At 42.8% G+C, this 12,825-nt stretch overlaps 1 protein-coding gene across 1 annotated transcript in view; it reads right to left on the minus strand.

The window, feature by feature from the left end:
* The window catches only part of UNC5C (unc-5 netrin receptor C), a 362,184-nt gene that overhangs the window by 41,234 nt on the left and 308,125 nt on the right, over nt 1–12,825 (minus strand). Inside the window, exon 12 of the mRNA XM_084626036.1 lies at nt 2,792–2,960. Coding sequence (XP_084482162.1) covers nt 2,792–2,960 — 169 coding nt within the window. The remainder of the gene's footprint in view (nt 1–2,791; nt 2,961–12,825) is intronic.

A 12,825-nucleotide genomic window follows, 5' to 3' on the forward strand; every position in this document is an offset into this window, starting at 1 on the left:
ACATGGCACAATGTGCTTTAAATGGCTTGGGAAAAAAATAAATAAAAGGTGATAGTAATAGATTGTGCTGCTGCTAAAGCAGCTCTGGGCTGCGTGCGGTGCTGCAGAACTCATCCACTCTGCGTTTGCTGTCATGAGGCGAGGAGCAGGGATCTGGCAGCGGACCGAGCAGCTGGATTCAACCGAGTGTGGGAGCAGATTCAGGACCTCAGGCTAAGGAAGGGCGAATGCAGCACATTTGCAAAGGTGACATCACCTTCTCCAGGGCAGAAGAGAGGCTGCCATCTGCAATGCGGATTACACCCCCCTACCGGCCGCGTCATGAAACAGTTGTGCTGGCCCTGGCAGGAACTCCTTGCCTACGGCAATCCAAGCATCTGTTGGGGGATAGAGATGGAAGAGCTGTTCCAGAAGAGAGAAGCTGAGACTCTCTGTACTGGAGCCACAGACCTTGTAGACTCTGCGGACAGCATGCAAGCACCAGTCTGGTGTCAGCGTGTTTACCTCCAGCAGCGCAACAGCTCTTCCAAGGACAAGAAAGGAGACTGGAGGAAAAAAATCAGGGGATGCCAGGAATGAACAGAAAACAAATGAGAAACATATGTATAGTGCTGGGAGATACTCCACTGGAGTGCAGGTTAGTCAGCTAGATGCGCATGAATTCACTGGCCCTGAAACCATCCCAGTGTGGAGAAAAGCTGGTGCCACAGGCAATATTCTGTCAAGGATAAACCTGGAAATGGGTCCTTGCTGCTGCCAGTCCAGGTGCCACGTCAGTCACGCTGCCCTCATTAAAACCTACTCAGAGGAGGAAGCCAGAGGGTGCCAAATTTCATGAGAGATAGATACAGAACTGATGGTGGTAGAAAAACAGGCTTTTCAGAAGCAAACAAGTCTGCCAGGAGAACAGTTAGAGGAGGTGGCATCTGACAAAATGCACATCCTATGTAGGTACCTCCACTGTCTCTTCCTGTTAAAATAAAGAAACCCTATAAGCATCCTACCACTTCCTTACTCTGGGATCCAGTTACTTCAGTATTACCAGCACTGACTTCAAGCATCCCATCAAGCTCATCAAGGTGTGTTTTGCCCTAATACTCAATGAGTCTGTAATGCTGCATCCTGGTTGCATGCCTCCAGATCAAGATCAAGAAGCAGTGATACACCAACAGTCTGAGCAGCTTACTGTACTCTGAGAATAGCGAGGAAGAGAGATGGACTATACTCAATATTAAATACACTCATATAGCCCAGGTCTTGCAGCTAAGGATTGTTTGCAGCATTGTTGTCATCTGGTACCCTGTTGAAAACAGCAGTACAAACTAGGGAGGTAGGAACCAGTTTGGAAAATACATTCCCTCTTCTAGAATTGATCCCCAGAACTGACCTTTTCACAATATTTTTCATTTGTCCTTTCTTTCTCCCTGCCTTCTGCCCCCATCGCTTCACCATTGTGGCCAGCTAAGACTGAAACCTGACATGTCAGAATCCCACAAAGACGACCACTGTGCTTCTGTATCTAGCCAACCAGAAGCAGGTGTTCCTGAGAACATATGTGTTTATGGAACTGCTTAAGAGCTGGTCTTGGTTTGGCCAAAGATTCAACCTTTAGATTTTTATCCACACCGAGTCCAAACTCTACACCTTTTGCATTGTGCAAGCTAAGTTTACCATGTTTTAAAAGAGACTTCTAAAGAAAAATGCATCTCCATTAAAGAGTGAGTTGGATTCCTCCAATGGGTAATGAATAGTTTTCCTGTCATTTGAACTGTAATCTGAAAATGGCACTGCTATTCACTATTATGAGTTTTGGCACACAGTTTTAATATTAGTGAAAGTCTATATAGAAAACCAGTCCTCAGTTGTAAATATACCAGTTGTAAAACTATTTGCAGTTTATCCCTGGTTCATATTGGACAGATACTTCTTTCTCTGTCTCAAAGAGAGCACTGAAGTGTTACAAGCTCCTTCTGCATTGCAGGGCATGTTCAATGTCCTCCCTTGCTTGGTAGCCAGCGAAAAGGAAGATGAGATAAATCCAAAAAGACAGCTTTAATTCCAACCCTCCTGATTGTGTGTACTCATTTGAAATAGCATGCATTGACCAGGAGCGTGCCTCAGTGCAGAGCGAACTGCAGAGATAGGGGAAAAGAGGAGCTAAAGAAAAATACAAGCAACCTTCCATGAAGACTCAAGATGAAACTCACTGTCCTTAAATGCTGTGGCAAGCTAGCAGGCCCAGGGTTAAATATTTCTCTTGTGCATGAGACCGGCCTGGTGAAGGTTAGTTCTCAAAGGGTAAATCCACCTGGTCGTTAACAAAGCAGAGCCAGGCAGAAAGCACTGTGCAAGTTTCCCCCAAACAACTCTGCTGACGTACCTCCAGGACTCTTTTGAGCAGACCTGGCTAGTCATGCGTAATTTTGCGACGATATTCGTTTTGTGTCACAAACAAAAGTGCAATAAAGACTGGGTCAGAGCCCTACGTCCATTTCACTTTTGACCTGAATTATATTTGAACTGAGTTATCCAGAGCTGAGAGGCTTGTGCTCTCCAGTGCACCAGGTAACTATTTCCAGTGCTTGTATAACCACATAGATACCTGAGGGCACTGCTGAATCCATTGCCAGCAAAATGTTTCACCCATGAAAATCCCAAACTTTAGGCATCAAAGTTATACACATATATTTGGGTTTGGTTTTTGTGTGTGTGTTTTCTTAAGACAAAGAGGGTGAGTGCTCTGTTCAGTCATGGCATATGCTGGAAGTCTGTAATCTCACTGTGAACTCACCTCCCACTGTCCCTGGGCTGCTTGGTTCTTCAGCTGGATCTTCCAGTCCTCTGTGTTTGGCTCTGCGCAATGGTGCATAGTTAGAATGACAGGCCGTGTCAGCAAAGCTCCTGGAGGCCCGCAGCTCACCACGGGGGTCAAAAGCGTTTGACTGTCTTCCACCGGTGGCCTGACAAGATTACGAAAAGACATGTTTGTTAGCTGAATTTAAAAGGACCCAGATGCAGCCAGAGTAAAGAAAAGGTCCTTTGTCGCAAAAGGATTGGAAACGCACACTTACAGATTTCCACTTTCACAAAGATTTTTGTAAAAAGCACCTGTTCGTGGGGGCGGAGAGAATAAAGAGCAAATAACACCTCATGTTTACAGAGCACCCTTTATTCCTAAAGATGCCAGTGCCGACCAGGAACACAGGCATCATTTCACTCATCAGTGAAGTGCAGCCAGCAGTCTTTAACACAGAGAAAACGTGAATGTGGGCTCTTGAAAGCACCATGAGTGAGAATTTTTCACTGCCTAGACTAGAATTTTAGTGACCGCATGTGAAACGTCACGAGAGGATTCTCGTAACTGGACTGTCCATATGTTATGGGCACACTTTAAAAAAAATGCATTCTGGTTTTAGATCCACCAGTATTGCAATATGATTACCAGATCCAGTGATATTCCCTTAAATTAAAAGAACCAGTAATATATCTACAAGCATAATGAACTTTTAAAATGTGCCCACAGTGGATAGATGTAGTGTGTATGGGAGAAGGAAAAAAGGGAAGAAAAGGTGAGGGGATAGGTGCAACATGTCACACACACTTACAAGAGTGGCAATATACAATGTGATAACGAGGAGGGTGGTAGTGAAATATCTGCAATGAGGGTAGAGTAAATTAAAAACGAAGGAGAATTTGTAGTGGGCTTTAGCAATGGACCACCGGGAATGGATGAGAGGAATGTAAACAATAAATAAATCCCAGAATAACTACTGGGGAGTTTAAAATCAGAGGATACTGTACTCACGAGTGACTTTAGCCACCCAAACATCTGGTGGCTGACAAAGATAGCAAAACATGGATTATCAAAGACATCCCTAAATTATATAGAGGACAAACTCATGATCCAGAAACCAGGAAATCCAACCATAGTAAAAGCCATCCTGGATGTAGTTCTTATAAACAGGGAAGGAATGAATGAGGGTGTGAGTGCTTAGTGCAGCTAAGCTACTTGAATTTAACATAGTATGCAATGGGTTCACAGGAACCTGGGTGGCTCACGGCTGAGTCCTCTAGGTCCAATTCTGAAAACACTTAATCATGTATGGACCTGTAATTCATTTAAACTTTGCCATTGATTTCTTTGGGACTACTCATATTAGCAAAAGTATGTATGTGCATAAATGTCTGCAGAATCAGGGTCTTTGTCTCAACCAAAAAAAAAAAATGCTAAAAATAATGTAAACCTTGGGTAAAATTTTCAGAAGAGTCTATGTGATTTAGGAGCCCAAGTCCCATTTTCAAAAGTGACTCAGGCACTTAAGTCATTGAAAGCCAAGTTTTGACAGTCATTTTTGAAAATGGGATTTAGGTGCTTTTGAAAATTCTACCCCTTGTCAGTATAGTTATTGGTAAAAAGCAGACAAATGAAGGCTGACATGGAAAAGCTGAAATCTCTATAAAACAGCAAATCCAGATTATATATATATCTGTGCGTCCTATGACAATTAGCTAATGAATTTACTAAACTAATGGTAATTATTTTTTAAAAGTCATGGACTGAAAAGTAACAAACGTAGTATGTATCTTTCAAAAAGAGTAAAATACAGCAATTCTGTCAACTATCATCTGTTAACCGCGTTGTTTTGACATGGCAAAACAGAAAACAAACAAACTCCTGAACAACCAACCACTTATAGGGAAAAAAATTCGACTGAATTTTGTAGTCTCTTCATTGATTTCATTGGGAGCTGGATAAGTCCCTTACAAAAGAGACACAAAATCACAAGGTCACATTTTCAACAAAATATTCCTTATTTTTCAATAAATAACATTTAAATAATTTAGCAGTAAATAACCAATACCTTAAACCATTCACAGACTTACGTTTCTCTCCTGTACTTCGGATATTAGTGGATTCAGATTTGTAAAAACTCCTGGAGGAGTCTTTCTCAGTAGGTTAAAAAGAGCATGACTTGTTATTAGAAAATCTTTAAAATCACAGTTTTTGTATTTACAGTCACAGCTGTGGCAAACCCACAGACTTAAACATCTGGTTAACTTAATTCCATCTTAAGGGCAACTGAACCATGAGGGCGGGGGGGAAAGCATATTGACTTATAAAGAACAAGTCATGTCACACAAACATGATAGATTTTTGGATTGAACTATAAAATTAGTGGACAAAATTAATGCAGCAGGTATAATGTATCTTGCCTTACGTAAAGCCTCTTCTACAGTATCTCAAATTTTTTTGCCTGAATAGTTAAAAATTGGCTTGGATGTAAGCACTGTTGTATGGAATAAAAAGAGGCTGACTGGCCATAATAATAATAATAATAAAAAAAAAGTAATGACAGCACGTAAAGCGATCTCAAAGAAGTATTAAGTCAGTCATTGGCCTATGACAGATTTTCATTACAATATAACAAATGTTAGGGCTCAGACAGAGAGAGGGCCTGATTCTGGTCTGCTTTGCAACATATGCAGCCATTTACACTTGCACAAACCAAGTGCAAATTAAGCATTAAATACTATCGCGTCCTAATGGAACCACTTTACAGCCATTTTGCACAGGAATAAATGACTACACAAGCAGCAGTGTGGTGGGGAACCAGGCTCAGAATGGTTAAATAGTCTCTGAGTGGGATGGGAAGCAGATGTAACACTAGAGAGGAAAGGTCAAATGGACTAATACGCCAGTCACGGAGGTCAGGCTATCTGCATCAACCTGCATAGCTGCAAGCTGGTAATGACCTGATAATGATGAGACAAGTGGAGTCTCACATGGTGTTCCCCAAGTAGTTAATAGTAACTGAAAAACCAGAAGACAAAAGCATACCTACGAGATTTATCTCCAATTTTAAGTGTACACAAAACATTTTCTCAGTGCTTGTGCCCTTCTCTTGGGCATATACAACATGGCACCATCATGAATCGCCTCATGCCCAGAAAAGAACAGAAAACATACAGTTGTGGGGACCATTGATGCTGCATTCTCTACTTGCCGGTCAAATGCACACTCAGACTCTACCTGTCAGTGCCCCGGATGAGGGCAGTCATGTCTAGTGGTTAGAGCAGGAGTCAGTCAGGAATCAGAGCCCAGGATCACAGGCAGGGTCAGAGGCCAGAGGCCAGAGCCAAGGTTCAGAGCTGAAGTCAGGAATTGGAGCTGAGGGTCAGGACCAGGTTACCAGAGCGAGGCAAGGCTATGGCCAAGCAGGGCAGGAGCTATCGTAGCCATGGGCAAATGCTTTGAGCAGCCACTGAACTGCTGCTGGGCTTCAGAACTGCTGACTCTTCCTACCAATCAGGTTGGGCAGTCAATCTGGCAGCCTACTACAGGCCATCTGTACTCATTAGGTTGCCTGGAGACTGGCTGTGCTGCAGGCCCTGACTCCTGCCCCATCATCCACCATTTGCTAGCAACTGACCTAGCTCAGTGTTTTCTAATGTTTGAGCCAATTTTGTGACTACAGATAACCTAACCCACTTTAAGCCTTTGAAAACAGCAATGTAAGGAGGTTTAGTCTACTGGAGGGCAACAGACGTCGGTGTCATTTAACGAGAGAAATACTGTTCCCATTGACATCAGTGACAAAACTCTCACTGACTTCAGTGAGGTAAGGATTTCACCCAACATTTTTACTCATGATTTAGAGGAAGGTATAAATAATAGCACATTCATTAAATAAATAATAAGAATAATGAAAAAGGCAGTTGTTGTGAGCACCAGTGAAAACAAGGAAATAATGCAAAGGGATTTAGAGAGGTTAAAAATATAGGCAGGATACAAAAACTATTAATTCTAGAAAAATGCAAGCTAATAGTTCGGGGGGAACAATCCAAAACACAGTTATGTCACAGCAAGGAAAGCAGTAAAAGTGAAGAAAATGTAGGCTAACAGTATGCGTCAAACTAGATGTCATCTCGCAGTGTAATAAGGTGGCAAAAAATAAGCCAGTATGATTTTGGGCTATATAGGAAGAGGCAAGTAACACGTTCAAGGAAGTGATAATCCCTTCTCTACACAGCTCTAGTGAGACTGCATCTAGGTTACTGCATAAAAGGGACACTGAAATCTACTGGATTGAACAAAAGTTTCCCAAACCAACTAGCTGAAACTTTGAAAAATGAGTCATTTAAAATTAGTCTGGACAACCCAATGGACTACACAACATAGAGAAAACATCCTGCAATTGCCACAGGGATGGATGAAAATGGCCCAACAGATTTTGTTCATCTCTAATTGTCTCTAATTTCCATCCAAACAAAGGAGTAGACATAAATATGGTTAATGAGAACAGACACAGTTGCATTAGCTAGGATAAAAATAATCGAAATATAAACCCTTCTGTTTCCACCACTAATTGATGGGGATTAGGGAAAAAATCTTCCCTGTGGGCAGGTTATTCTGTAATTGTCCATTTTAGGGATTATTCATTCTTCCTCTGAAGCAACTGGTACTTGACAATGTTAGAGACATGATCCTGGACTGGATGGACCTTGGGTCTGATCCAGTATGGCAATTACTGTGTTCCTATGAGTCACAGAAGACCCCTTTCAAGTGCTGGATTTAGGTTTGATGGAGGAAAGGGGGATTATTTTCATGAAGGGAGAAAACCTACCAACATCTTTACAAATAATGGGTCAGATCTTTCTTGCAGGCCTTGATTCAACAAAGCCCACAAGCATATACTTAACATTAAGCATGAGAGCAGTCCTACTGAAATCAATGGGATTAGTCATCTGTTTATGTGCTTGGCAGGACTGGGGCCTTAGCTACATCAGTATAAATCTGAAGTAACTCCACTGAAGTCAGAGGAGCCCCTCCTGGTTTACGCTGGTGTAAATGAGAGCAGAATTCAGCTCATTGTTTACCGGTGAAAAGTATACAACAACTGAAAGTTCTTAAAACATTACCAGACACTTTTCCCTCCTACATTTGCTAGTTAAGAACAATCTGCTATTAAAATTCCCCATTTATTCATAATATACAGACTTTTCACAACCAGCTACCTTTAATGGAGTTATTCATTCAAGTAGGTCCCACTGTAATAAAACATATCACTTCCATTAAGATAGTTATGACCTTCTGGCCATTGTTGTCTTCATTCAGGCTGCAGATGGGAGCACTCTTAGAGAAATCTCCCCTTTTCAACAGGCACGCATTGCTGTCAGCAGTGCTTAACTGTGGATTTTACCGGTAACCATAGCTGTTCTCAAAAAAACCCACAACAAAATAGGAAGCAGAGGACGGAGTGGGGAGAGAGGAATAAATAACTCATAGCAACAGATGGTCACCCTTCTAGTCAGGTTAATGGGAAGTTTGGAGAGAGGGACATTTTATTTTCTCTTTACTGCTGGTCCATGTTTTTGCTGTCTCTCTCCCTTTTAAGTTAAAACCTAGTGTCCTGGATTGATCCCAGGGTTCTTCTGCCTGGTTCTATCTATGGAGGAAAGAAGAAATGAAGTTTCTGTCCCCTTCAATGGCTGTTGGAGCATTTTGGCTTTTGTTTTGAATGTTTCATTGACATTAATGGGCAAACTGCTGAAACTAGATGATTAATTTTGTCTAGGATAGTTGGGGAGAATGGGATGGAGGGGAATGGGGCAGAGGGTTTTAGCAGATTTTTTTTTTTTTTGGCCACTCAGATTAAGAGTTTACTGGTGAAAATGGCAAACTTACACCCTGGAGCAAATTAATCAGTAATTCCACCGTTATCGGTTTCTGGAGGAGGCTTAATTGTCTCAACCCAAGGTTTGAAATACCTCTGCTACCCAGAGTCATGGGTTCAAATCATGGCAGAGCTGTCGCAGCCCCTCTTTGTTCTTCTGAGGTAGATACATTGAAATCCACACAAGTTTCAGTTTAAGTGGGTCTCTTGGGTGTGTCGTTCAGAATTCAGGTCCTGTCTGCCTTTTACGGTTGTTAGATTTCCAGTGGTACTTTTCATATGGGTCTTCCCTGCAGAGCCAATGGCCAGTACTTCTTCTCCCCAACAGCTGCAGTAGCTGCATTTTACTGGTGCTGATTCTACACAGCTATGAAGTGCTTTGGAATGAAAGGTGCTGTATAAATATCTGTTATTATTCTGTACCCAGAAAGCAAAATTGGGACTTTTGTGCAGCTGTGCTGAAGAGCACAGGGCACTTTCCCTGGTATTGTGAAATGCAGCCTCATTTGCATCTCTGCAGTGTCTCCTGCTGTACATATTAAACTAGAGTGCCTGGTGCAGGAACAAAATCCTGATGGCCTTCACGGTGCCATGTTTAATAAGATTCTTCCTAAAGCTGTGCAAAGCCTACAGGGTTTGGTTCACGTAAGAACACATGAACTGCCATACACGATCAAATCAATGGTCCATCAAGAACAAAAGCCTGTTTCCAGCAATGACTGGTTCCAGATGTTTCAGAAGAAGACATAAAGCCCCCTTAATGGCTAATTATGCAATAACGTGCTCAACAGAAGCCTGTACTTTGGTGCATGAGGGATTAAGGTTTGTTGGAAGGTTTGAGTTTGACAAACAACCCCAGTGCTGACCTTTTGGGGGCCCCAATATTCCACCCCTCCAACACATACTAAAAAAGTGAATAGGGGAGCCCCTTGTGCTGCTCAGGGCCCTAAAAAATTGCTTCGTCTTCTTATTCCTAGTGCCAGCTCTGGCCCAAAAGAAACAATCCCCCAAACTTTCCAGGCTGTAAAACATACATATCCAAGAAACTCATCTACTTTTGCCTCCAAGAGGAGGGAGGAACAAGATTGTCTCTTCCTCCTGCCTCCCAAGCCCAGCGAACCCTTCTGGAAACGTTCACATGGAGTGGTGTTCCCCATGTTCCATCAGGCACTGTCACTGCATTTCATCCGAACGGTCCTCGGGTGGGGAGTCCAGACAGAATCATTCCCTCTCATACTCAAGGGAACAGGATAGGAAAACCCTCCACTTCCCACTCCAGCAACTTTGCACTAAGCTGCCAGAGCAGATAGCAATGGAACCCGCATGGATTCCCTAGAACCCACAGGCAATCGGTCTTCATTTTTTAGCACATGATTGCTAGGTAAGACCTGAGAGTTGACTAGCAACCTTGTTAGGAGAAACTACAAACTTCTACCTCTTAGTGCACAGCCACTGCAGTACAAGAGCATTTCCCTGACTTGCTGCTCCATGGAATTCAATTAGGATATTTTCTGACCCTCCCCAACAAAAGAGACACATTACGTAGGACGGACCCTGGTTGAAATTCCTCTGAAGGTCACAATGTAGATGTGGCACTTCCATAGGCCAAGGGAGAAGGCCACTTAGCCCCAGGAGGCAGCAAAGAGGGAAAGAGGACAGTGAGCACACTCCTGAAGACAGCAATGGTGTGCAGAGAGTCTGATGACATGTGGGAAGAGGGTGGCTGTTGGCCAGGAGGAGGGACGCCTGTTTGGAGAACATTCCTGTGGATTTTTCTGCGCATTTCCCCACTATGCAAACATCCTCATCCCTACCACAACCAGTTCACAAACATAGTGAACATTCAACTCTGGCTTAGTTCAATTGGGTTCAAGGTCAACACGAAAGCTTCACTCAGCTCTGTTATTGCCAAGTGGGATCCAGCTGGCAGCCCACCCTGTTCAAAGCAATAGGAGTAAATCATATAGAAAAACATCCTGCTAGAAAGCAGTAAATAGAGAAAACCACTCTTGCCTGTCCCTACCTTAACACATTTACAGAAAACAACTGTCCTGTGACTGCCTTGAAGGGGCACCAGCAATTATTATGAACCATTAGAGCCCCACTTCACTGCAGGAAAGGTAAAATTTTCACAGAGATCCTCCTGATCTCACACACTTTAATGGGGATGAAATGAAAGAAAAGCCTCACAGTGCTCCGACACCCAGTCCTTTCAGTCATCGGAAAGAACAGCGTTATTAGGTTGTGGAGGGAACTCTGTCAAATTCTAGTTACTAGAGGGCTCCTGCAAAATAGATCTAGCGGGGAAGAGTTTAGAAGAGCATGGGAGGAAAGAGAGGGAAGGGATTTGCAGGACTTTGAGGAAGAACAGATTTCCTGATTTAGCTTGAGCTATTAGAATTGCTTCATATTTTTCTGAAACAAGTGTGAACTAAATCTCAGGGGGCTGCAGATATGTCCCCAATCTCTGTGCTACTCTCGCTATGCTACTTAGGGTAAGTCTAAGAGGACCAAATTCCATTCCCAGTTACATTCATATATCTGAGAGCAGGGTCTGGCTCAAAGTTTCCATTATAAATCCCATGTTCCAGTTTTATATTTGGACTTTCAAATGTCATCAGCTGGAAACGCTCTAAAGGATTTTTCAGGCTAGGCACAATACATTTCCCATAAGTTATTTTGATCAGTTTGCTGAAAATATCTATGGAGGGTACACACACAAAGTTAAACTCCTCAGGATTTCCAAGGGTTTATTTTCCAAACTCAAGCCCACACTTCACCTTAAAAAGTGAATGTCTGAAACTAGTCCTTTATGTATTATTCTCTTCTGGGTTTCTTTAGCAGTGCAAGCTAGCTTGCTGCATCTATGTGCTGCTCATTACATTCACCACATTGCTGTTCCTGGGTGTTTGAGGAGGGGACAGGTTGATGGGTTGGAACCTGGGTGACTATGGTGTTATAATATGTAGTATAATATGTCTGGGGAAGTGATTGATGGAGTCTGGGGCAGTTTTAAGTGCTCTAGGAATGGTTACAGATAATGCAATAAGGCCCAGATTTTTAAAAGTATTTAGGTGTTGCTGTGTTCAGCATTGCAAGGCCTAACTGATTTAGGGGTCTAAATCTCATTTTCAAAAGTGATTTAGGCACTTAAGAGTTTAAATGCCATCATCTGTCAATGGGATTTTGGCTTCTGCATGCGTAAATCCCTTTTGAAAATGAGATTTAAGCTCCTAAATTAATTAGGAGTTTCAACACTGAGAGCATAAATACCTTTAAAAATCTAGGCCTAAGTAGCTCATGTTAAATATAGTACACACTGTTGCTTTTAGAAAGTGTGAAGAGCATGGAGTTCTAAAGAGGTGCTGGGAAAAATCTAAGTCAAATACACATCTGAATTATCCACTGTTGCGGTTCAGTGATGAGACAGAACACAGCTTTATGCAAGCAAACAGGCTGGTCAGCGGAGATGGGCTGTTCTGCCCCCCCTGCCTTCCACCTTCTCCTTTTATTATATTTCTCCCCCTAAGCATTACACACTGCTACACAAAGGAATGTATGACGTTGATTCATATGCTTAGTTACCATCCTTTATCTACTACAATCCTGGTTCTCAGGCCTTGAGCCCAGGCTAAAGAAACCTCCCACAGTTGCTGTCCAAACAATCAAGTTCTCAGGGTTCATATCTAGCCCTTGTCCTTGGATAGAGCAATGTGTGCATTGCTCCTAGGAAACAGTCAGGGTGTGCCCCGCCTGCTTCCAGGTGGAATAGCTAGACATTAACCCTTCAATCCACTATCACTTAATGGTCCCCATATTAGGAATTTCAGTTAGCAGCAGCCTGAGGTGACATACTGCATAGGAGGAAGTGGGCCTCAGAAGGCTTTTCTGCAGTATAGGAATCTGGGAAGAAGTTGCAAGTGGCTGACTGGCCATCCTCCCCGCTGGAGAAAGTAAGGTAGTAGCGGATTGGGACTGAACAATCTCATTATGCTCTGCATACTCTTTACCATGTCTGATCACCCGGTGAAATGAGCCTATGCCAAGTCCCCCTAGCGTCAATTGGCACCTCCATATATGTATGATGTGCTCTGCTTCCTCCATGGCATATTTGACCTCATGTTCTCCTCGCGCACAAAATCTTTCCTGC

The sequence above is a fragment of the Lepidochelys olivacea genome, assembly GCF_965140295.1.
Source record: "Lepidochelys olivacea isolate rLepOli2 genome assembly, chromosome: 4".
NCBI classification, from domain to species: Eukaryota; Metazoa; Chordata; order Testudines; family Cheloniidae; genus Lepidochelys; species Lepidochelys olivacea.